The sequence below is a fragment of the Macrobrachium nipponense genome, chromosome 2 (genome assembly GCF_015104395.2).
Source record: "Macrobrachium nipponense isolate FS-2020 chromosome 2, ASM1510439v2, whole genome shotgun sequence".
Taxonomy (NCBI): domain Eukaryota; kingdom Metazoa; phylum Arthropoda; class Malacostraca; order Decapoda; family Palaemonidae; genus Macrobrachium; species Macrobrachium nipponense.
In genome coordinates, this window is record NC_087201.1 from 47,326,978 (window position 1) to 47,349,626 (window position 22,649).

General features: G+C 36.0%; 1 protein-coding gene across 15 annotated transcripts in view; it reads left to right on the forward strand.

Moving 5' to 3' along the window:
- Positions 1–22,649, forward strand: part of LOC135220554 (zinc finger protein 385B-like) — a 657,479-nt gene that overhangs the window by 543,481 nt on the left and 91,349 nt on the right. For all 15 annotated transcript variants that reach the window (XM_064257760.1, XM_064257761.1, XM_064257766.1 and 12 more), the window contains one exon: positions 319–541. In XM_064257760.1, the coding sequence (XP_064113830.1) occupies positions 319–541 (223 nt within the window). The remainder of the gene's footprint in view (positions 1–318; positions 542–22,649) is intronic.

The window sequence follows — 22,649 nt, forward strand, 5'->3', positions numbered from 1 at the left end:
TACATCCAGTTTTGGGGGGGTGGGACTGTCGACTAGTGGACCAGTAATTAACTACCGAACCGCCTTATTTGAAAGATTTCAGTGGCTGTGTCCAGGCTATGCCTTAAGTAATTCCCGTTGTAAATGACCTCAGGTTTGTATAGTTAGGAAAAATACAATTTACTTTCAAATATTGTGATGTTATTTACATTGAACCAATAACATGTTTGGCTAGACATTTACAGTTACCTGTTAACCTATTTTATAGTTTATAGAAACAACAAAAATATTTATATTGTATCATATGCCTAATCATACAATAATCATGTGTATTTGCAGGTAAAATCACAAGATTTACTACGATCTTTAGAAGAAAAAGAGAAGGGTTTTGAAAGAGATGATGTTAGTGGTGTTATTCGGTGTACTGTATGTGATGTAACTGTCAATTCTCCTCAGCTTTTAGCAACTCACATTGCTGGAAATAAGCACAAACAAAGGGCTAACAAGAAGGCGGGGGGTGCAACAAATGGTCCACCTGCGAAAAAAATGTGCACGGGTGCAGGTGAGTAACACTGAATATTGTAACAGAAAGTAAAAGAGAAACAACATATGAATCAAGACAAAAAAAAATTGGTAAGATGAGATATGATTATTGTAATATAATATTATACCTGAATTTCAAATCTTCAGATAGGAGTGGATAAGGTGAAATATTTAAAACAGGAATTTAGTCGTAAACATAAGACCTGTATACTGTTTTGTATGTATGATGGTCCCTAATGTCCGCTCTTGGTTCCATATTGGTGAAACTAAACAAAAAGGCTCTTCTCTCTTTACATTGTTGCATGACTGTTACTCTAGCAGAATTTTACAGAATAGTATATTGTGTTGTATGAACCATTTGAAGATTTTTTCTGTTTTATGAATGTAAGAAAACAGGATGTGTAAGAAAACAGTATGCTCCTTGTATAGAGCAGGTTTCAGGTTTAGTCTGTTATACAAATTTGGTTTTCGCAATAGGTTTCATTGTACTATAGTTGTTTTGGGCCAGGGTTTGATGAGCACTCTTGCAGTACTAGTTTTGTAAACTTGGAAATTGAGATCCTCTGGTGATCAAAAAATATATTTCTACTTCATATTTAATTTTTTGTTAGTTACTTATTCTTGAAAGGCTTGCGCAAAAGATTTGATCATAAGAAAATAAAAATTTGGAGAAAGCAAAGTTAAGGAAGATGAAGAAATGATCAAGGAAGCATAAAAAATTGACTACAGAAAGCTGTACAGCCAGGGACTACAGGGATACTGTAAAGAACCTTCTGTTCTGTTTACAGAGCACTTTGTACGGAGTGTCAGCTTATTGTTATGCTACTTCACCTTAGCCAGGATAGAAAATCAACTACGTTGATCTTAATATTAGTAAGAACTTACACTAATGAAAAAGATAACCAATAACAGACACTGAGTAGAACTGTAGAAATGACTACTGAAAAGGTCCTCATATCTCTAAATTCTTTTCATGCCCAATATTTTTCAATAAGGTTTGTCTCTTTGATAGGTTGTTGACTTTCCATGTCATGTGAAATGAAGTGGCCATTAGAGATTTTGTTGTATTTTAAGTAGAACTCTCTGCTTCCCTCTGGCTGTTAATGCTTACAGTGAGCCTTGTAGTTAGATAGTATCACATTTTTTGGAGCATGCCTTTGGTCCCCACTTTATTATTTTTTACCCTTTACATTTCACCTATTCCTTTTGGTACCCTCCTTCCCTTCTAGCTGTCATAGTTTTTCCACTGTCTTATTCCAGTTTTCTCCCATTATTAGGAATGAGTCTTACCTACTGTTAAAATAGCTTATATCTTCACACCATTAGGTGCAATCGGTAATCAAAATATAGCAAATAATGCTGGGCTAACCTGCCAGGACTGTTTCTGTAATCACTTGTGTCCCACCATGTGGCACTTGAATGATTTTGTTCTTGTCAGAATTCTTCATGCTGTGTCTTTATGCAGACACTGTGAATCAGCATTAACCTGCATAGTTTGGGCTGATACACACTGATGCATACACTCGTGACCGGGCTAAATTTAAGGATGACCAATTTAAGAGAAACTCAAAAAAACTCATCAGTGAATAGAGAAAATATGTAAATTCTCATGGTATAAGACAAAAAATTAAAATAAGATATCTGTACTTTCAACGTTTAAAGCGAATATTTCCCACCCAGTGCAAACCTGTTTTCCTTTAGACAGTTTTTATATTTTATTTTGGTAAATTATAATTACACCTCAGACAATATCATAACAGATAAGAACTAAACCCAGGAACAAAGTCTGATTGTGTTTATTGTAAAATATTTACGACGCATCTTTGGATGGGAAGTTGTGACAACATTCCCCTTTACCATCTTGTAAGGGCTTTTAATATGGAGGCAATTGGGGTAGTAGGATGGGAAAAGAATTGGAGGGTATTAACCCTTTAACGCTGATTGGACGTATTATATGTCGATATAAATTGCCTCTTGGGTGCCGATTGGACGTATATACGTCGATATAAAAAAAGTTTTTTTAAAAATTTGCTGAAAAATAGTTATAGGCCTACTAGGTGAAAACTTTTGTATCACGCGCCATGGGGGATGCTGGGAGCTCACGGATCAAGGAGTTGTTTTGTTTACAATCGTTACCCAGGCGCACAGGCACAAATTTCTTTCTCCTCGCACTAAAAAGCATCAGCGACACATCTCAGAAATTATTTTGTCATTTTGACATAATTTTTGCACCATTTTATATTATCCACTACATGGAGTATTATATATGAAAATGTGCACAATTTCATGGAGAATACAACTAAAAACAACCCATGGTTGTAGCTTTTATCAGTTTTGAAATATTTTCATATACATAACGATAAGTGCCAAAATTTCTACCTTGGGTCAACTTTGGCTATACCGAAATGATCGAAAAACGCAATTGTAAGCTAAAACTGTTATATTCTAGTAATATTCAATCATTTACCTTCATTTTGCAACAAATTGGAAGTCTCTAGCACAATATTTTGATTTATGGTGAATTTATGAAAAAAAAAATTTTCCTTACGTCCGCGCAGTAACTCTTCCGAAAAAATCATAAATTTTTTCGTCCGATTGTCGTAATGTTTGCACCCTTTTAAATTAGCCGTTACATAAAGTTTTATATATGGAAATGTGTGCAATTTCATGTAGAATACAGCCAAAAACAACCCATGGTTGTAGCTTTTATCAGTTTTGAAATATTTTCATATAAATAACTAAGTGCCAAAATTCCAACCTTTGGCCATATTTGACTCTACCGAAATGGTAAAAAAATGCAATTGTAAGCTAAAATTCTTACATTCTAGTAATATTCAATCATTTACCTTTATTTTGCAACAAATTGGAAGTCTCTAGCACAATATTTCAATTTATGGTGAATTTATGAAAAAAAAACACATTTACCTTACATCCTTGCGGTAACTCTTCCGAAAAAAATAAGAAATTTTTTCGTCCGATTGTTGTACTGTTTGCACCATTTTAAATTAGCCGTTACATAAAGTTTTATATATGAAAATGTGCGCAATTTCATGTAGAATACAACAATAAACAACCCATGGTTGTAGATTTATCAGTTTTGAAATATTTTCATATAAATAACGATAAGTGCCAAAATTTCAACCTTTGGTCAACTTTGACTCGACCGAAATTAGTAATATTCAAATATTTACCTTTATTTTGCAACAAATTGGAAGTCTCTAACACATTATTTCAATTTATGGTGAATTTATGAAATAAACTTTTTCCTTTCGTCCGATTGTCGTAATGTTTGCACAATTTTAAATTAGCCATCACATAAAGTTTTATATATGAAAATGTGCGCAATTTCATGTAGAATACATCTAAAAACAACCCATGGTTGTAGCTTTTATCAGTTTTGAAATATTTTCATATAAATAACGATAAATAGACAAAATTCGTCCTTTGGTCAACTTTAACTTGACCGAAATGCTCGAAAACTGCAATTGTAAGCTACAACACTTACAGTCTAGTAATATTCAATCAATTACCTTCATTTTGCAACAAACGGGAAGTCTCTAGCACAATATTTTGATTTATGGTGAATTTTTGAAAACATCTTTTTTTTTATGTCGGCGCGTTACGAATTCATGTATCATTTTGTGATAAGATTTTCTCTGTGTTGCCTTGATCATTTTACAATGTGTTATATACCAAAATGGTTGCAATTTTGTGTACAATACAACAATAAAAAATTAACTTGTTAGCTTTAACCGTTTTGCTCACAGCACGATTTGTATACAATTATACAGGGGGTCCTCGAGTTATGACGTTGATCCGTTCTTAAGATGCGTCGTAACACGTTTTTCAGCGTAAGTCAGAACATTAAAAAATACCACATGATTTAATGTAAATACGTATCAATAACAACGAGAGAACAATTCCTTACCTTTATTAATTTGGTTGGCTTGCACACTGGAGAGGAAGCTGCGGTGCTGGAGAGACTGGGGGAGGTTAGTGAAGAGAAAAAGAACCTCCAGAAGATGCTGGGGCAGGTGAGTCTTAAGGTGAGGCAGAACATAATGGAGATGCTGGGGCAGGTGAGTCTTGAGGTAAGGCAGAACCTACAGAAGGTGCTGGAGATGCTGGGGCAGGTGAGTCTGGGTTAGCAGAACATTCAGAAGGTGCTGGAGATTGTGGGGCAGGCGAGTCTGGGTTAGCAGAACATTCAGAAGGTGCTGGAGATTGTGGGGCAGGCGAGTCTGGATTAGCAGAGGCAGCTGAGGTAGAGGGTACAGGATCTCTTGCAGGCCTCTCTACCTTCTTAAAATACTGCTCCAGGTTAGTCTGAACAGAGAGCAACCTCTTTTCATCCAAGATCTCCTTGTAACACTCCATCAAATCCATGATGCCTCTGGAAACCCTAGTGAACCGGTCCAAGTTGGGATCCTGAGCCTCAAAAGTTGCCAACGCTTGCTGCAACTCTGCAAAACCTCTTGCCAAGTTCTGCCTTGTGAAAGCCTTAGGCTCTGGGGTGGGTGCTTCTTCTTCTTCCTCTATCATCTGCTTCTCCAGTTGTATCAGGTCCTCAGCAGATAACTCCTCGCCATGAGACTACAGCAGCTCTGTAACATCATCAACCTCCATCTCCAAATTGATTTCCTTACTCAGGGCAACAACGTTCTTGACAACTTGCTGAACTGTGTCCTCAAACCCATGGAAATCATTCACAAATTGAGGACAAATTTTCTTCCAGACACCATTCATGTTTGTTTGCTTAACCTCCTCCCAGGAATCAGCAATGTTCTTTACAGCATCAAGGATGTTGTAGGATTTCCAAAAGTCCTTCAGAGTCAAGTCCTTCTTGGTTTCAGTTGCCTGTAAAGCCATAGCAATTGTCCTTCGTAGGTAGTAGGCCTTGAACGAAGCAATCACTCCTTGGTCCATAGGCTGTAAAAGGGCCGTGGTATTAGATGGAAGGTAAACCACCTTGACATTAGGGTTGAAGTCTCCCAGCTGGGCAGGGTGTCCAGGGGCATTGTCCAGCACTAACAACACCTTAATTGGGATACCCTTGGAGGCGCAATACCGCTCCACACTTGGAACAAAATGGTTTACGAACCAGTCCTCAAACACTGCAAGTGTCACCTTCTTGTTGGACTTCCAAATTACTGGTAGTTGACCCTTCCAAATGCCCTTGAGTGCCCTTGGATTTTCAGCCTGATACACCAACAAGGGCTTCAGTTTGAAGTCGCCAGCAGCATTACCCCCAAGAAGTAGTTAGCCTCTTCTTGCTGGCTTTATGACCGGGTGCTGACTTCTCCTCCTTGGCGATGTAAGTGCGGTTAGGCATACGCTTCCAAAACAAACCTGTCTCATCCACGTTAAACACTTGCTGAGCAGAATAACCCCCCTCCTTAATTATCTCAGACAACGCTTTAGGAAATTCACTCGCTGCTTTCTCATCCCCACTAGCAGCTTCACCTTGCACTTTAAGGTTATGGTAATTGGCCCGAGCCTTAAATCACATAAACCAACCCCTACTAGCCACAAACTCTTCACTTTCACTTCCCTCCCCCTTTTCTTTTTTCAACGCTTCAAACAATCTTTTCGCCTTCTCCTGAATCACCATAAGGCTGACTGGGATACGCCGTTGATTTTGGTCTTCCAACCAAAGCACCAATAACCTTTCCATTTCAATTATTAGGCCACTACGCTGCTTGGTTATCACTGTCGCTTTCATAGGAGCAGATCCTTTCACATGTTCAACGATGCGCTCTTTATCTTTGATAATGGTAGCAACGGTCGAACGGCTAAGGCCAAGCGAGCGGCCAATGTTTGTTGGCGTTTCTCCCTTCTCAGATCGCTTTATAATGTCCACTTTAATTTCCATGGTGATGGCCTTTCTTTTCTTCGATGCACTACCATCAGAAGAGTCCGCCTTGCTCTTAGGAGCCATAACAAAGAGCTAAAAGTTACAAAAACGATACAACACGAGGGAGAGAGAGGCAGCGTAAACAACCAAAATGGCGTATGGGCGAGGAATGAGCGTAGCGAAGCGACGCCGTCCTCTCCCCCACAAAGCGTATTCTTCCGCCGTGCGCCCGGAACTAGTTCGCGTTTGTTTACGTCGCTTACGACACTAAACCACGTAAGACGGAACGACGCATAATATTATTTTTTATATTTTTATGGGGGCGCGTTGGTAACCACGAAACATCGTAAGTCGAGACCGGCGTAACCCGAGGACTTACTGTATATGAATTTTTTTTTCGCGCTGTCATATATCCCAATATTTATATATGATAATGATATTTTTCTCATTTCTGATAGTTGCATACTAAACTTCAGGCAATGACAAAAAAGGAGCAAAAAATGAACTCTTAATCTTGAAAACTAAGCGTGCTGTGATTTTTTGAAAAAAAAAAAAAAAAAAATCTGCTTCGGCGCTCACTCGCGAACGCCGCTGGCGTATGGGAGACGATTTTTAAAATACCACTTCGCCCTTTGAGGGTTAAATGAAACTCATTTTCCTCAACCTGCTGTATATACTCACATATCATGCGACTTTTCAAGACCTAATTTTGGAGCTAATTTTAAGAGGGTCGCATCATACATGAGATATACGTAAGGGGTCACATCATACATGAGATATAAAATTTGAGTATGTAATAATCACATAGTATTATATGATAAAATACAAACATAATGGATATGAATCTTTTCCATGGATCTTTTGAAAAGTTACACTTCACTTCACTGCATCCAATAACACATTACAATTTTTGTATGTGAAAATGATTAATGTGCCTGTATAATCAGTTTAGTTATTCTACAACGACAGTGACATAAACTTTTTTTTTGCATGTGAAAATGATTAATGTGCCTGTATAATCAGTTTAGTTATTCCACAACGACTTTAATGATTTCCTAACTTTAATTCGTATAACGTAAGATCTTAGCAAAAATCGTAGGCCTAGTTTATCAGTATAGATGATAGCGTTCATGTTTTGTTGTAAGTTGATATTGAACGACTATGTGCATAGTAACGATAAAAGTAAGAAATTATATAATGTAATTGTAACTAAATCCCCATATAAAATTAAATGGGTAAGTACATTATTAGCCTCTGTTAATCACTTTTGTTAGTCATTTTCAACAAAACCTATTTCAACAAGAGAAAAAAATAAATTATCAAATGCCTAAAGTTAGTCAAAACAAGTTAACCTAGAAAAAAAAATTCTTACTTCATGTTCAGCAATGATGGATTTCAAGTTGTCGACTGCGGCCAAAATGGAAGTAGCTCCTTCCTTTGTACTTACGGGCAAGCTTTTTAGTTTTGAGAAAATAGGTCTTCCTCTTCGGCTTCTAGGCAGATGCATACGTGATGCGGATGATCAGAATACACTTCACAGATTTGAATAATACATATGGCGATGATGATGATAGCGATCATTCATAAACACTGTGTGCTATGATGTCACAAATGTGTGAGGTAGAGCCTTCCGTCTTAGCTAATGGCTGAGCAGAAGCCTTCAGAATACAGGCGGCCCTCGGTTAGCGGCAGGGGTTCCGTTCCTGGCCACCGACGCCAAGCGATTTTCGACGCTGAGCGATTTTAAAGCCTACGGCCGCCGCACACCTTCTTTCGAAACTCTAGACCAGTCAAAGGCGCTGTAATCCCACAACGGCGCAATAAGTAAAATTATATTTATGCAGTATAGTACTATAGAAATTACTGTACAGTACATGTGGGTGTCTAAAGTATGTAAAGATATAATAAAGTTTATACAGTGTACAGGTAGCTGTAGTGTTCAGGTTACGATCATTAGTCTTACATAGTTCGATTTTATGAGAGATCAATTTACAATGGTCTAACTTTATCCATCTTCTAGTTACATAAGTTCAATAACAGCAAAAGAGAATGATGAAAGTATGGTGTTAACGTTATACTCGTTGCGTGAACGTGTACAGCCATGAACAAACCGAACGAGAAAAAAAACTACTTTTTTTTTTTTTTTTTTTTTTTTTTGTTTTTTTTTCTAAGTACAACCGAACTGGATAACATCTGTTTGCTTGTATTTTCGATCATCGTACTACAGTGCAAACATTACCGTATTTGTTATAAATGGCGTTATGTATAGAATAGAACTGAGATATCTTAATGTAATAACTTTATTCGCTATAGATCAGAGATCAATATAGATAAAGATCAATCGGGAAATATACCGTTAAATTTAAACCTAGTTATAACTGAAGCTGAGAAAACTGTTCAAGCTGCTAATGACTATTATCGTACATCGGCAACAAGGAGTAAAACTGCAGTAAACGTCTGCATGCCATCACACAACTGTAGATAAAATTGGGATAAAATCATTTTAATCAAAACTACTGTGCTTGAAAGAACACATTTTACTGTTGGTTCACGACGCCGATATAAGATATAGTGTAAAAGTTCGTATTACGATGATATAAAGGATTACGTATTGCGAACGGAATCACGTAATTTTTTACGCAATAAACATGCCGCCAACGTAATCTGTTAACGAAAAAAAATAGTAGTTCACATCACAACGAGACATATTCAATAAATATTTCCACCTAAAAACACGCTGTATATGGAAAAATAACTTTGTCTCATATAAGTCAAGTATATAGATATTCGTTTATGCTAACTAGAAGCAAAAGCATTCGCTCAGAATTGCGTTATGGTGAAACAGACTCGTATTCATCAGCTGATTTCAAACCACAACATTGGCCGCTCCGCGGGAATATGGCTAAGTTTGCCGTAGTATTTAAAATACAATAATATGAGAATACATACAATATTCTTGGATACAGTGAAATAATGTATAACTTTTTAAAGGATTTATGGAAAAGATGCGTAATTAATAAAATAACACAATGCATTTTTCGGAACTGGCGGACAAGAACGAACATGAAAAACCATCCCCTTACAACGTGGAGCCTAGTTACAAAGGCTGCCTTAATTTGTATCTTATTTCTGTACAAAAATGAAAAATACCTTTACGCAATATGTTTTCACACATTTTTTTAAACATAAAAGCATAAACATTTGAAAAATCGACACATCGATCGCTAAATTTGCACTTTTTTTTTTAACTCTATATTTTCGGAAGAGCGGCAGACGGCGGCATACAAGAACGAACTTGAAAAAAACATCGTAGTCGATAAGTTGAAGGGGAGTTTCAAAAGCTACCTTTTATCATATTTCTGCACCAGAAATAAAAATACCCTATTCGTAGTACATTTTAATACATTTTAAAACATAAAAGCATAAACATTTATAAAATCGACACATCGATGGCTAATTTGCACTTTTTTTAAACCGACATTTTCGGAAGAGCGGCAGGCGGCGGCTTACAAGAAAGAACATGAAAAAACATCGTATTTGATAACGTGAAGGGCAATTTCAAAAGCTGCCTTTGTATCATATTTCTGTACAGAAATAAAAAATGCCTTTCACGTAATACATTTTCATACACATTTTAAACAAAAGCATGAACACTTATGAATCGACACATCGTAGTCGATAACTCAAGGGGAGTTTCAAAAGCTGCCTTTTAATCATATTCTGCACAGAAATAAAAAATACCCTATTCGTAGTACATTTCAATATACATTTTAAACTTAGAAGCATAAACATTTATAAAATCGACACATCAAACGCTAATTTGCACTTTTTTTAAATCGATATTTTCGGAAGAGCGGCAGGCGGCGGCTTACAAGAAAGAACATGAAAAAACATCGTATTTGATAACGTGAAGGGCAGTTTCAAAAGCTGCCTTTGTATCATATTTCTGTACAGAAATAATAATGCCTTTCACGTAAATACATTTTCATACACATTTGAAAACAAAAGCATGAACATTTATGAATCGACACATCCATAGCTAAATTTGCACTTATGTAACTCGATATTTTCGGCATAGAACAGCGTCAGAGCATATATTTTACCCTAATACCATACGTAATAACTCTCCATAAAATTTGTTAATATAATTTGCATAACCTTTATGGTCTGAACGGCATTTCTACATATGTATGAACTCGTTAGACAACGGCGCTAGCGGCGCTGTTAACTGAAATTTGTGCCGTAAAGATACCTTTAAAATGCCTTATTTTTTTAATAAATATTTTTGACAAACCGCCGTAAAAACCGATTCGCCGTTGAGTGATTGCGCCGTTAACCGCGGGCCGCCTGTACACTTCGCAGATCTGAATAATACCCATGGCGATGATGATGATACCCATCATTCAGATTACACTTCGCAGATCTAAATAATATGTATGACAATGGTGATGATACTGGTCATTCACACACAGTGCGCTATGACGTCACAAATGCGTGAGGCCGAGCCTCTCATCTTAGCTAATGGCTGAGGAGGAAATCCCCCTCCCACGAATAGTTAGAACCCGCGAATAGTTGGAACCCCTATAAAAATGCTTAAAACCTATTTTGTTGGTTAAAACTCAAGAAAACCTCCACTAAAAATTTTTATACCTTTTCTTTTTTAGTAATTTTATCACAATAATGCATTTTATGATGAAATAGATAGAAAAGAGCAGGTATTTGTGGATATTTCTCATAGAAAAATACCACGAATAGGCAAATTTTCCAAGAATAATATGGGGAAATGTTCCAGAGAGAACTCCGCGAATCCGGAGAACGTGAATACAGGGGGTCGGCTGTAGTATATGTCCTTGCCGATCTTTTCTCCATAGCGAGTAAGGATATAGTAATAAAAATGTATGTGTTATTCTCCTTAACATCATTTGTGACATACCTACAGTATTTTTTACTACGTACAATGGTTGAAATGCAAGCAAGAAGGCTGTTGTTATCAGATTCGGTTGTTAATAGCAAATCGGCTGTTTCTGGCTGTGTGAATTTTCAAAACAAGCATAACATTATTAATGATACTTTTGGCATTCTCTTTTACTTTTTTAAACTTAACTAGAAGATGGGAGAGATAAAGACATGGAGAAAAAGGGATTAGTGTAACTAAAAAATGTAATAGATAAAGAGGAGGCAAAGAGGTTAGCCCTATTATTATTTGGTCTCGTAAATTCAACTCTCTTGATGCGTGAGATATGTGATGATAATTTTTTAAGGGTGAAAATTTTAGGGGTCGCATGATATGCATGATTGCTTGTTACACAAGTACATACAGTAATTTTTCCTTAACACTACAGAATCGAAACTTCATTTTTCTTATAACTACAATTCTTCAAAAAACTTATTCTCTTATTCCCAACTTATAACCATAATTCTTCAAAAAACTTATACTCTTATAACCCAGCTTATCTATCTGTCGAATTGCCGTGTCTTGGACATTGGCAGTCATTTGCTACCCAACTTAACTATCTATCAAAGTGCCGTGTCTTGGATGTTGGCGGTCATTTGCCTCCACTTCTCTCGATCTCTAGCTACTTGTATTAGTTGATTTACAATATAATCTCCATCCAAGTCTCTCACCAAGCTGTCCAAGTATTTTACTCTTTTTCTACCTCTTGCTCTTCTCCCCTTTATCCTTCCAGTAAGGCACAAATGCTCTGTCTTCTCACTTCTTATTATATGTCCAACAAAATTCATTTGTCTCTTATTATATGTCTTAACAAAATTCGTTTGTCTCTTCCTTATTTCTCTTACAAGGGCTCTGTGTTCCAATTCTTGCTAACACCTCCACATTTGTCACTATCTGTCCATGATATTCTCAGCATTCTTCTATAAAACCACATCTCCGCTGCATTCAACTTGGTTCAATTTGGCTTTCAGTTCCCTGGTGATTGTCCAGCTCTCTGATCCATACATGAGAGTAGACCACACACTTTTTCAGAGGTCTTGTTCTTTTTTTTAATTCCAATTCTGTTATGTGGTAGAAGGTTTTTCATATTCCTAACCCTCTCGTGATCTGATGACGCGTAGCGCGTCAATAAATTTTTTTCCATAACTGCGTCATATGTAAGTTATGTTCTGGAAAAATTCATAAAAAAAAACATGCCAGTCATAGAAAAGTCTCAAAGAAAACACAAACCCTACGTCACTAGCTTGCTTAGCTACAATAAAAAAAAGTCAACATAAATAGGTTGGAAAATCTGAAAATTGCACTCCGTAAAACATTAGCATTTTTTAATCAATTACAGCTCATTAGCAAACACATTAATAGCAAAATTATTGCTTCCACGTGAAAGATCAAACATTTCTATACAATTGCACAATTTAGGTATAAAACAAACTCCCCAAACATATTTATTATATTTTTCATGATTATTTTCAAAAAATATCTACGATTTTTCTTATAAAATTTCAGGTTTCATCACATCGTTTTTATTATTTCTAAGCCTTGTAAAGATGGTCTGATTGCTTTAGGAAATAATTTAATCATTTGCTCACATAATAGTACTAACCAGAAGCGTTTATCAGTTATAGTTTGGACATAGCGAATTAAAAAAACATTTCCATGTGCGTGTTCTTTTTGGCTTTGGGGAAAAGTCGTGTACATTCATATCATGTGCGTGTTCTTTTTGGCCTTGGGGAAAAGTCGTGTACATTAACCCTCATATTTTCAGCCTGTGCTCAAGAGGGTTAAAAGAGCTTTTAGCTATCAGAATCCTCCTCTCAATATCTTGTTTTGCTCTTACATCTTGTGTTAGTAGACTGCTTATCATTATATTACAATTTGGTGGATCTTGATTCTTTGATGCAACTATAACTTCCATTTTTCTTACATTAATTTTCAGTCCCATTTTTTTCACTCTCCCTGTTAGCTGTTTCTGCTAATAATTCCAGTTTTTCAATTGTGTCCGCAATGATTACTGCATATCTGATGTTATTAATATTTACTCCTCCGATCTTAATCCCTTCCATATCCTCCATACTTCTCAAGATGATCTCTCCATATATTGCAAAAAGATCTGCACCAGGTTCTTAGGTAGGGCTATGAAGATGGATTTGTACATCTCTTTTGGTATGTAACCTGTATCATATATCTTCCTGGCTAACTCTGCAGTTTTTCATAATCCAAAATCTCCACTTGCTAATATCATTTCAGTTGTAACTTCGATACCTGGGCTTTTTCCTTTCTTGAAACTTTTTAAGTACACTGATTATTTCATCTTCTAGTATATCAGGTCCATGCTTTGGTATGTGCAGTCTTGGTTTTCACCCCTATTATCTTCAAAAAAGTCCTTTACAATTTCTTCCCAACATTTCAAAACCTCTTCAATTTCCCGAACAATTATTCCTTTACGGTTTTTAATCATATTACCTCCTGTTACTCTTCTCCTTCCAACTACGTCCTTTATTTTTCTATGCATGCTCTCAATCATATGCTGTCTTTCCAGTTCTTCCACTTCCCTGCACTGCTCATTAATCCAATCTTCCTTTGCTGCATCACATGCATATGTAATTTCCAAGTTCAGTTCTTCACATCTTTAAGAGTTGTTTTCTTTGTTTTTTGTTCTCTCCTCCATCCTATCTAATGTCGAGTCAGTCATCCATCTCTGTCTTCCTCTTCTTTCCTGTTTAGGTACTATTTCTTTTGCTGGATCAGTAAATGCTATCCTTAACTTTCTCATATCTATCCAGTTCCACTTCCCCTTCTAAAGGTTCTTTACTATTTAAAACTTCGTATCTGTTACGCACATCCACTCTGTATTGTTCTTCAAGTTGTTCATCTGTTATGAGAAGTTTTAGTTGTCATCTTTCTTCTTTTTTCTTCTTTTTTACTTTCTTCAATTTCAGGGCTATATCTACCACTACTGGAACATGACCGCTGTAACAATCTGCACCCGGGAATGTTCTGGTGTCCATTATGGCATTTCTAAAACTTTTATTTATGGCTATGTAGTCTTATTTGATTTTCACATCCTCCTCCTGGGCTCTTCCATGTCCAGAATAGTCTAGGGTAGAATAGTCTAGGGTGTTTCTTGAACCTGTGTTTGTTAACATCAACTCATTTGCATCACACCATGAAATTAATCTCTCCTGTAAAGTTACGAGCACCCAGTCCAACCAGATCTTTAAATCGGTCACTCCCCACTTCTGCATTAAAATTTCCCATCACCACGGGATTTAGTTCATGTTGAATGGATGACCCCTTACATCAGAATTACTCTATCAGACTCTGCCCAGTATTCCAAAATGCACCCTGATACTGTCTTACTCATCATAATACCCACTCCCCTCTCAAGTCTATCTCCTCCAGAGAAGTAAAGGGTGTGGTCTTCACTCTCTGTCCTTCCTGCTCCTCTCCATGGTATTTCACTCGATCTCAAGATACTCGGATTCATTTGCAGCATTTCCTTCTTGACCACCTCAAATTTGCCACTCTGGCTCATTGTCCTCACATTCCACATGCTTATTCTTATCCTGCTTCTGTTAATAATTAAATCTGTTCCTCTCCCTATTGTCTAGACTAGCTTCACTTCCACCCGATTCACCAACACTGTCCTCTACTAGACTAGTGTCGTCGTCATCCTCACTGCCATCCCCAAGAGCACCATGATCATCCCCAACCTTAAAGAGCATCTCAGTGGCGTGGTTGGTATGGTGTTTGCATCCCACCTCGGTGGTCGCGGGTTCAATTCTCGGCCAGTCCACAGAGGAGTGAGAGATGTGTATTTCTGGTGATAGAAGTTCACTCTCGACGTGGTTCGGAAGTCACGTAAAGCCGTTGGTCCCGTTGCTGAATAACCACTGGTTCCATGCAGCGTAAAAACACCATACAAACAAACAAACAAACAACCCAACCTTAAAGCCACTGAAGTCATGAGAATTATTAAATCCATCAAGGACATCACAAATTTCACCCACCTCCACTGCCCCCGACTTATACCCAATATCTCCATGTACATTAAATCCTCTAAAACTTAAAATTATTTGGGTAGCTAAAACCATTGAAATCATTCATAAAGGGCGCTGGCCGGCTAATGCCTTTTTTTAAGGACGGGATGTTGACATTCATACCACTTAATAAGGCAACTTGGGACATCTCCAAACTGCATATGATTTTCTCCTCTGACCTTCGGTTTGTAACGCCAGAGCGATTTATCCCGAAAATAACTGTTTTTTCAAATTCTATCTCCTCCCTTGATACTTAATATGTATTAAGACCTGGGGTTACTACCATATATAGACTTGATGTAGACCTCCAATCAAATGAAGTTTTTTTCCTAAAAGTCATTTTTTTTTCATTGTGGTAAAAAAAATAAACCCTATAAATCTGAAAAAAAAATTAAGAAAAAAAATGAAACAAAAATTGAAAAAAAGGCTTCATTTTATTGTTCTCTAATGTCTTTCTAAGTTATATACCAAATTTCAATGCTATATATAGCTTTAAAACTAAGGGAGAAGATAGAATTAGAAGGTCAATAACTATATACTACATAGTTTTGAGATACGGCCGTTCAAATTTATTCTTTGTATTTTTACAAAAACAAAGTTAATAAATCTTGATTACTATGAATTTTATATTAATTTTGGATATTAATAAACCAAAACTATGCTATTTATCACAATTTAATGATAAATGAAGATCCCTTTGCTCAAAGATCGTAATTGGGGCCACTGCATCAGGCGAGACAGGGCACTCCTCCTTAGGCAACACTCTCTCTCTCTCTCTCTCTCTCTCTCTCTCTCTCTCTCTCTCTCTCTCTCTCTCTCTCTCTCTCTCTCTCTCACTAACTCAGCTGATATCACCGACATTATGATCTGAACTCTTTTTAGAGCGAATTTTCTTCTTTAGTATGTTAGTGAGATGTTTTGCTTGTCTTTTCCTCTTTGGCATGATTAAATTCTTGCCAAAACAATGAAAAACAGACGTAAAAAGCAAGTGAATTTCAGATGTGAAACTCAAACGTGCACTCTCCTTTTACAAAGACAGTGTTAATAAATCATGATTATTATGAGTTTTATGTTCCTTTTTGGGTATTAATAATCCAAAACTGTGCTATTTATCATCACTGAAGGTCCCTTTGCACAAAGATGGTAGCCTAGGGCACTGCACGTCAGGCAAAGCAGGGCGCTCCTTCCTACGCAGCACTTTCTCCTTCACTAACTCCACTAATATCGCCAATATTATGATCTTCTGAATTTTTTTTAGAGTGAATTTTCTTCTTCTGTATGTTAGCAAGATGTTTTGCTTGTCTTTTCCTCTTGGGCATGATCAAATTCTTTCCAAAACAAAGAAAAACAGGCGTAAAAGCAAGCGAATGTCAGAGGTGAAACTCAAACATGTATGAAGGCGTGCAGTGTGTTTATGATGCAGCTGAGTTACTTTTACAGCAGTAAAAAAATCATAAAAAGCAATTGTCACCAGATAGGTATTTCACCATAAAAACAGAAATGATTTGTACAAATCTAGTGTAAATGAAAGAAACTGGAGAATAATCATCCCAGCCCAGCTGGTAAATCAGTAGGAAGCAGACTCCCTTCTTCCTTCTCTCCATTGTCTCACCCTGTGCACCGAACAGTGGCTCAAGTAAGACCCCCCCCTTTTTTTTATTTTTTTATTATTATTATTATTATTATTATTATTGTTATTATTATTATTATTATTATTATTATTACTATTATCATTATTATTCCCACAACTAGAACTTAAAATCGTTCATTCATTATTCCTATATTCCTAAAAATTATAAACGCTCCCTCCATCTATTTCAAGTTAGCTGTGAATCCCTGTAATGACTAATGATTTTGTGAAGCTTTTATGTTAAATTTTATTGTGAAAAGCTTTGTTCTTTCATTTACTATTTTGTTGAATATGGGTAAACTATACTGTCTCAGTGCACTGAACACTGACTCAATTGAGACTTTTTTTTTTTTTTTTTTTTTTTTTTTTTTTTTTTTTTGTATCATGGTAGTGTGTTAAATTCATTGTGAAATTCCCCTTTTTTTCAATTATTATTGCTTTTACATACATACATACAGTAATATTTTAACTCTTTCTTCTTCTCTCCTCATCAATGTATCAAACTCTCTACTCCTCAATATATCAAACACTCTATTCTCCTCTCCTCAGCATATCAATGGTCCCTCATTCAGTCTCAAGTTGGCTGTGTGTACGATTCTGTCTTTTATGCTAAATTTTATATTGAAATGCTTTATTCTTTCATTTATTTTGTTGAATATGGTTATCATTAAACTATATATTGTAAATGAAAAAACATGTTAATACAGTTTTTCTTGTAGGACGTAGTAGGCCGTCGAATAAAAGTATAAACAAGATAATCAGTCAATTCGAAGTACAACATTTGTTCTACAAACATTACAAAATTCTCTATAAAATTTTGTTTGAAAATTGGAATGTTTGACATGAAGTGTTTGACAAACGGGGTACCACTGTACTCTTCTTATTTGTCATTCTTTGGTTTCTTTCTTTCTATCAGTTAGGTTGAAGAGGAGCAAGTTTTTTTTTTTTTTTTTTTTTTTTTTTTTTTCTCCATCAAATTTTTATTTGTTACCGATTCTCAACTTTAGTTACTGTTCTGTGAATTTGCATGTAAAAAAAAAAGGAAAATTAATGCTTCCTCAACAACACATGTATAAACAGCCTATAGGCAAAAAATATAAATAATAACAAAATTCAATCACATTCAGCCTACATTTAGCCTGCCGCAATCTCAAGCAAGACTGAATCTCTCTCAGCTCGCTCTGACTCGTAAGGCGATCTGAAGAGTTACTTATACTAGTGATAAATGGAAATAAGTACATTTTCCTACAAAATTTGTTCAAATTATATGGCACCAAATGGTGAACATACATAAATGTATGGTACCCAGATTTTACCACAAAGCTATATGTAAAGATTTTGGATGATTTATGTCTGGTTTTCTCTTGTATGTTATTGTGCATGTTTTCTCATTTTGCATTATGTCGCCTACAACAAGCAGAGATGAAAGCATTAGGCTGCATAGGAAAGAGTTTATGTGCACGATGTAGGTGATGTATTAGCCTAGCTGTTAAAGGATGCGTATGGTTTTCTTGATGAGCAAGATAATAAGGCGTGATCTGAAGAGAGGATGAAATATCGGAAGATGCTAGAGGCTGATAGATTACATAAACAATTCATTAGGGCACACCATAACCCTACTCAGTATTTTCCTTCATCCTCCAGTGTTGCTTCTCCTCCTCCATCAGCCTACCCGACAGCCTAGGCTAATTCATCTCTCATTCCTGCTCTGTCTTCTTTTCTTCCCTATGTGGTTCAGGAGAAAAATATATAGTGGACCCCCTGTATTCGCGGTCTCCGGATTGGCAGACTCTCACATTCGCACATTTCTCTCGGGAATGTTTCCCCGCATTATTCCCGGAAAATTTGCACATTCGTGGTATTTTTCTATGAGAAATACCCTCTAATTCCTGGGTTTTTTTATCAATTTCATCATAAAATCCACTTTTTGTGATAAAACTATTAAAAAAACAAAGTATGAAAATTTTTAGTGGGATTTTCTCCAGTTTTAACTAACAAAATAGGCTGTTTTTAGCCTTTTTATAAGGGTTTCAAACATTCGCGGGTTCTAACTATTCACTGGGGGGTCTGGTACGCATCTCCCGCAAATACGGGGGGACCACTGTATATGATAAGTAATCGAGAAATTTTCTTTTATTATGGTTATAAATTTGACTGTATCTAATAGGGCAAGATCCCCCTTCCCCTCCCACATATTGTTTAACCTCTTTGGTCTCCCTTGTGCTTAGAGAGGTGTTGAAGCTTTGGCATCTGTCTGTAGCCCACCCTCTGGACTGTCCTGGGTCTCTTGGTCCTCTCTGCAGACAGGGAGGCATGGCATGCCTCAGGACCAAGGTCTGTGCCTTTTGCCATATCTCTCAACTGTCTGGTTTGAATTTGATGCGTTTTCTGGATGAGTTTTATATTTGGTAGTTTAGTACTCACATTCCCCGTCTCGTGTATCATCTGCTTCGGAGAGTGATGTATGTGAGCTGGTAGAGTTACTATTTAGGGATATGTACAGACATATTACATGTACCTCAAGAGTTCTTCGTGCTCGGTTTTCCCCCTCTATTGTCTCATATTTATCACCTTGTAACAATTATTCCTTTTCAGAATATAGTGGCTCTTCCTTTTCCACCATTAATTTATGTAGAGTGGGTTAGCCTGGTGATACACGGCTCTTGCGTCTCAGCAATCACCTAAGTTTTTTGCAGATGGTTCAGGTGTTCATTATGGTTACATGCTGATGTCATTATACAATAATATGAGGATACACAATATTATTGGATACAGTAAAGTAAATGTATAACTTAAAAAAAAATGGTAAAAAAAATTCATGGAAAAGATGCATATTTATTACATTTGTAGCTCTCAGCAAGCCTGACACCATTCAATTATGCCTAAGTTGAACGAATCTGATTCTTATTTCATGTTCAATTTCTTTTTGTACTGAATTATCATACGATCTGATTCTCGTTTTGTGTTCAATTTCTTTCTGTACTGGTTCAGTTTCATATAATTACTATACCATATATGTAGTATAGAGTAGTACAGTGGTACCTCAACATACGAAAGGCTCAACTTACAAAAAACTCGAGATATGAAAGCAAATACGAAAAATTTTACAGCTCCACATACTAGTTTTCAAGATACGAAAGGTTGTTGCTGTAAAGTCCCGAGATTCGCCCGGACCACCGAGAACAATTTTAAAACTCCCGCGCCGCCAACTGAGTAAACTCGCCACCATCCTCCCGCTCTCCCATTGGTTCCTGATGCTAGTCACCCCATAAGATCCTGCTCTCCTATTGGTCAGCATCTACCCCTTGTGCTTTAAGTATTCTATTGGTAAAAGGATGCTGTAAATTGAAAAACTTATTCATGCAATACATTTAATAAAAAAAAACATTAGGTAAAGATAGAATAAAGAATAGAAATGAATGGTTATTATACTGTTTGGTAGTTTCAGTAGTTGAAGAGAGATAATGAAAATTTATGGCTTACTGTGTACTAGGAATAGTACACAGAAGTTTGGAAGCTTTTTTTTTTTTATTTTTTTTTATTTTTTTTTTATTATTATTATTATAGTTAATGGTTACTTAATAATTATTTGAAATAAGTGCATGCAATACATTTAATTAAAAAATTGTGAATTAGATATCATAAAATATAAAATAAATCAGACTGCTATCATACGTATTTTTTAGAATTCTTCTTCTGTTTTAATATTATGTTACGTATATGTTTCATTATAGCTGTCAGTAACTCGGTATCTCCATTAGGTAAAGATAGAATAAAGAATAGAAATGAATGGTTATTATACTGTTTGGTAGTTTCATTAGTTGAAGAGAGATACTAATGACAATTTATGGCTTACTGTGTCCTAGGAAAAGTGATTGCTAGGCATTCGTTTGGTACTCGTAGGAGCTGAATGTAAACAATCGATTGGAAGGTTTTTTGTTTGTTTGTTTGGTTATTATAGTTAATGATTAATTAATAATTATTTGAAATGAGTACATACTGATTATTTATACATTTTATTGGCATATTCTAAGCTTTTAGCTTCTTAGGTTTAGACGTCAGAATCATAGACTAGGCTACCGCTAACATAGGCTAGGCTTATTGCTAAGGGACTTATGCTAAAGTCCTAATATATGCAGTAAAAATGGGGTTGAACATTACATGTAGTTGAATATTACTCAAGTATGTACAGTATTTTGCCTTTTTGGAGTCATATTTCTTCCATCGGATCGGCGTCGTAACCCTAGAACATGTGTTGTAGGCCTGGAAATATAATTTACTGGGGTGTTTTTGGAGGGCTTGAAACGGATTAGCCATTTTACATGTAAAATGTGGTCCAAGATACGAAAACCTCATGATACGAAGGGTGCCTCGGAACGGATTAATTTCGTATCTCGAGGTACTACTGTATACTGTAGGCTAGCCTACTATATATGCATATGATATATCAGTGTAAGCTAGGCTAACTTCTGTCAGTGTTATTCAAATTCTCTTTGTACTGTACAGTGGTACCTCGAGATACGAAATTAATCCGTTCCAAGACGGCCTTCGTATCATGATTTTTTTCGTATCTTGGAACACATTTTACATGTAAAATGGCTAATCCGTTCCAAGCCCTCCAAAAACACCCTAGTAAATTACATTTCCAGGCCTAAAACACATGTTCTAGGGTTACGACGGAAGAAATATGACTCCAAAAAGGCAAAATACTGTACATACTTGAGTAATATTCAACTGCATGCAATGTTCAACCCCATTTTTACTGCATATATTAGGACTTTAGCATATGTCCCTTAAGCCTAGCCTATGTTAGCGGTTGCTACTGTAGCCTAGTCTATGATTCTGACATCTAAACCTAAGAGCTAAAAGCTTAGAATATGCCAATAAAATGTATAAATAATCAGTATGTACTCATTTCAAATAATTATTAATTAATCATTAACTATAATACACAAACAAACAAAAAACAAACCTTCCAATCGATTGTTTACATTCAGCTCTTACCCGTCTTACGAGAATCGAACGAGCGCCAAGCAATCATTTTTCCTAGCACACAGTAAGCCATATATTGTCATTAGTATCTCTCTTCAACTAATGAAACCACCAAACAGTATAATAACCATTCATTTCTATTCTTTATTCTATCTTTACGTAACGGAGATACCGAGTTACTGACAGCTATAATGAAACATACGTATACGTAACGTAATAATAAAAAAGAAGAAGAATTCTAAAAATTACGTATTTGTTGACAGTCTGATTTATTTTATATTTTATGATATCTAATTCACAATTTTTTTTATTAAATGTATTGCATGTACTCATTTCAAATAATTATTAAGTAACCATTAACTATAATAAACAAACAAAAAAAAGTTTCCAAACGTCTGTTTACATCCGGATAGCACTTACGAGTATCGAACGATCGCCAAGCAATCACTTTTACACAGTAAGCCATAAATTTTCATTATCTCTCTTCAACTACTGAAACTACCAAACAGTATAATAACCATTCATTTCTATTCTTTATTCTATCTTTACCTGTTTTTTTTTTATTAAATGTATTGCATGAATAAGTTTTTCAATTTACAGCAACCTTTGACCAATAGAATACTTAAAGCAGAAGGGGTAGAGGCTGACCAATAGGAG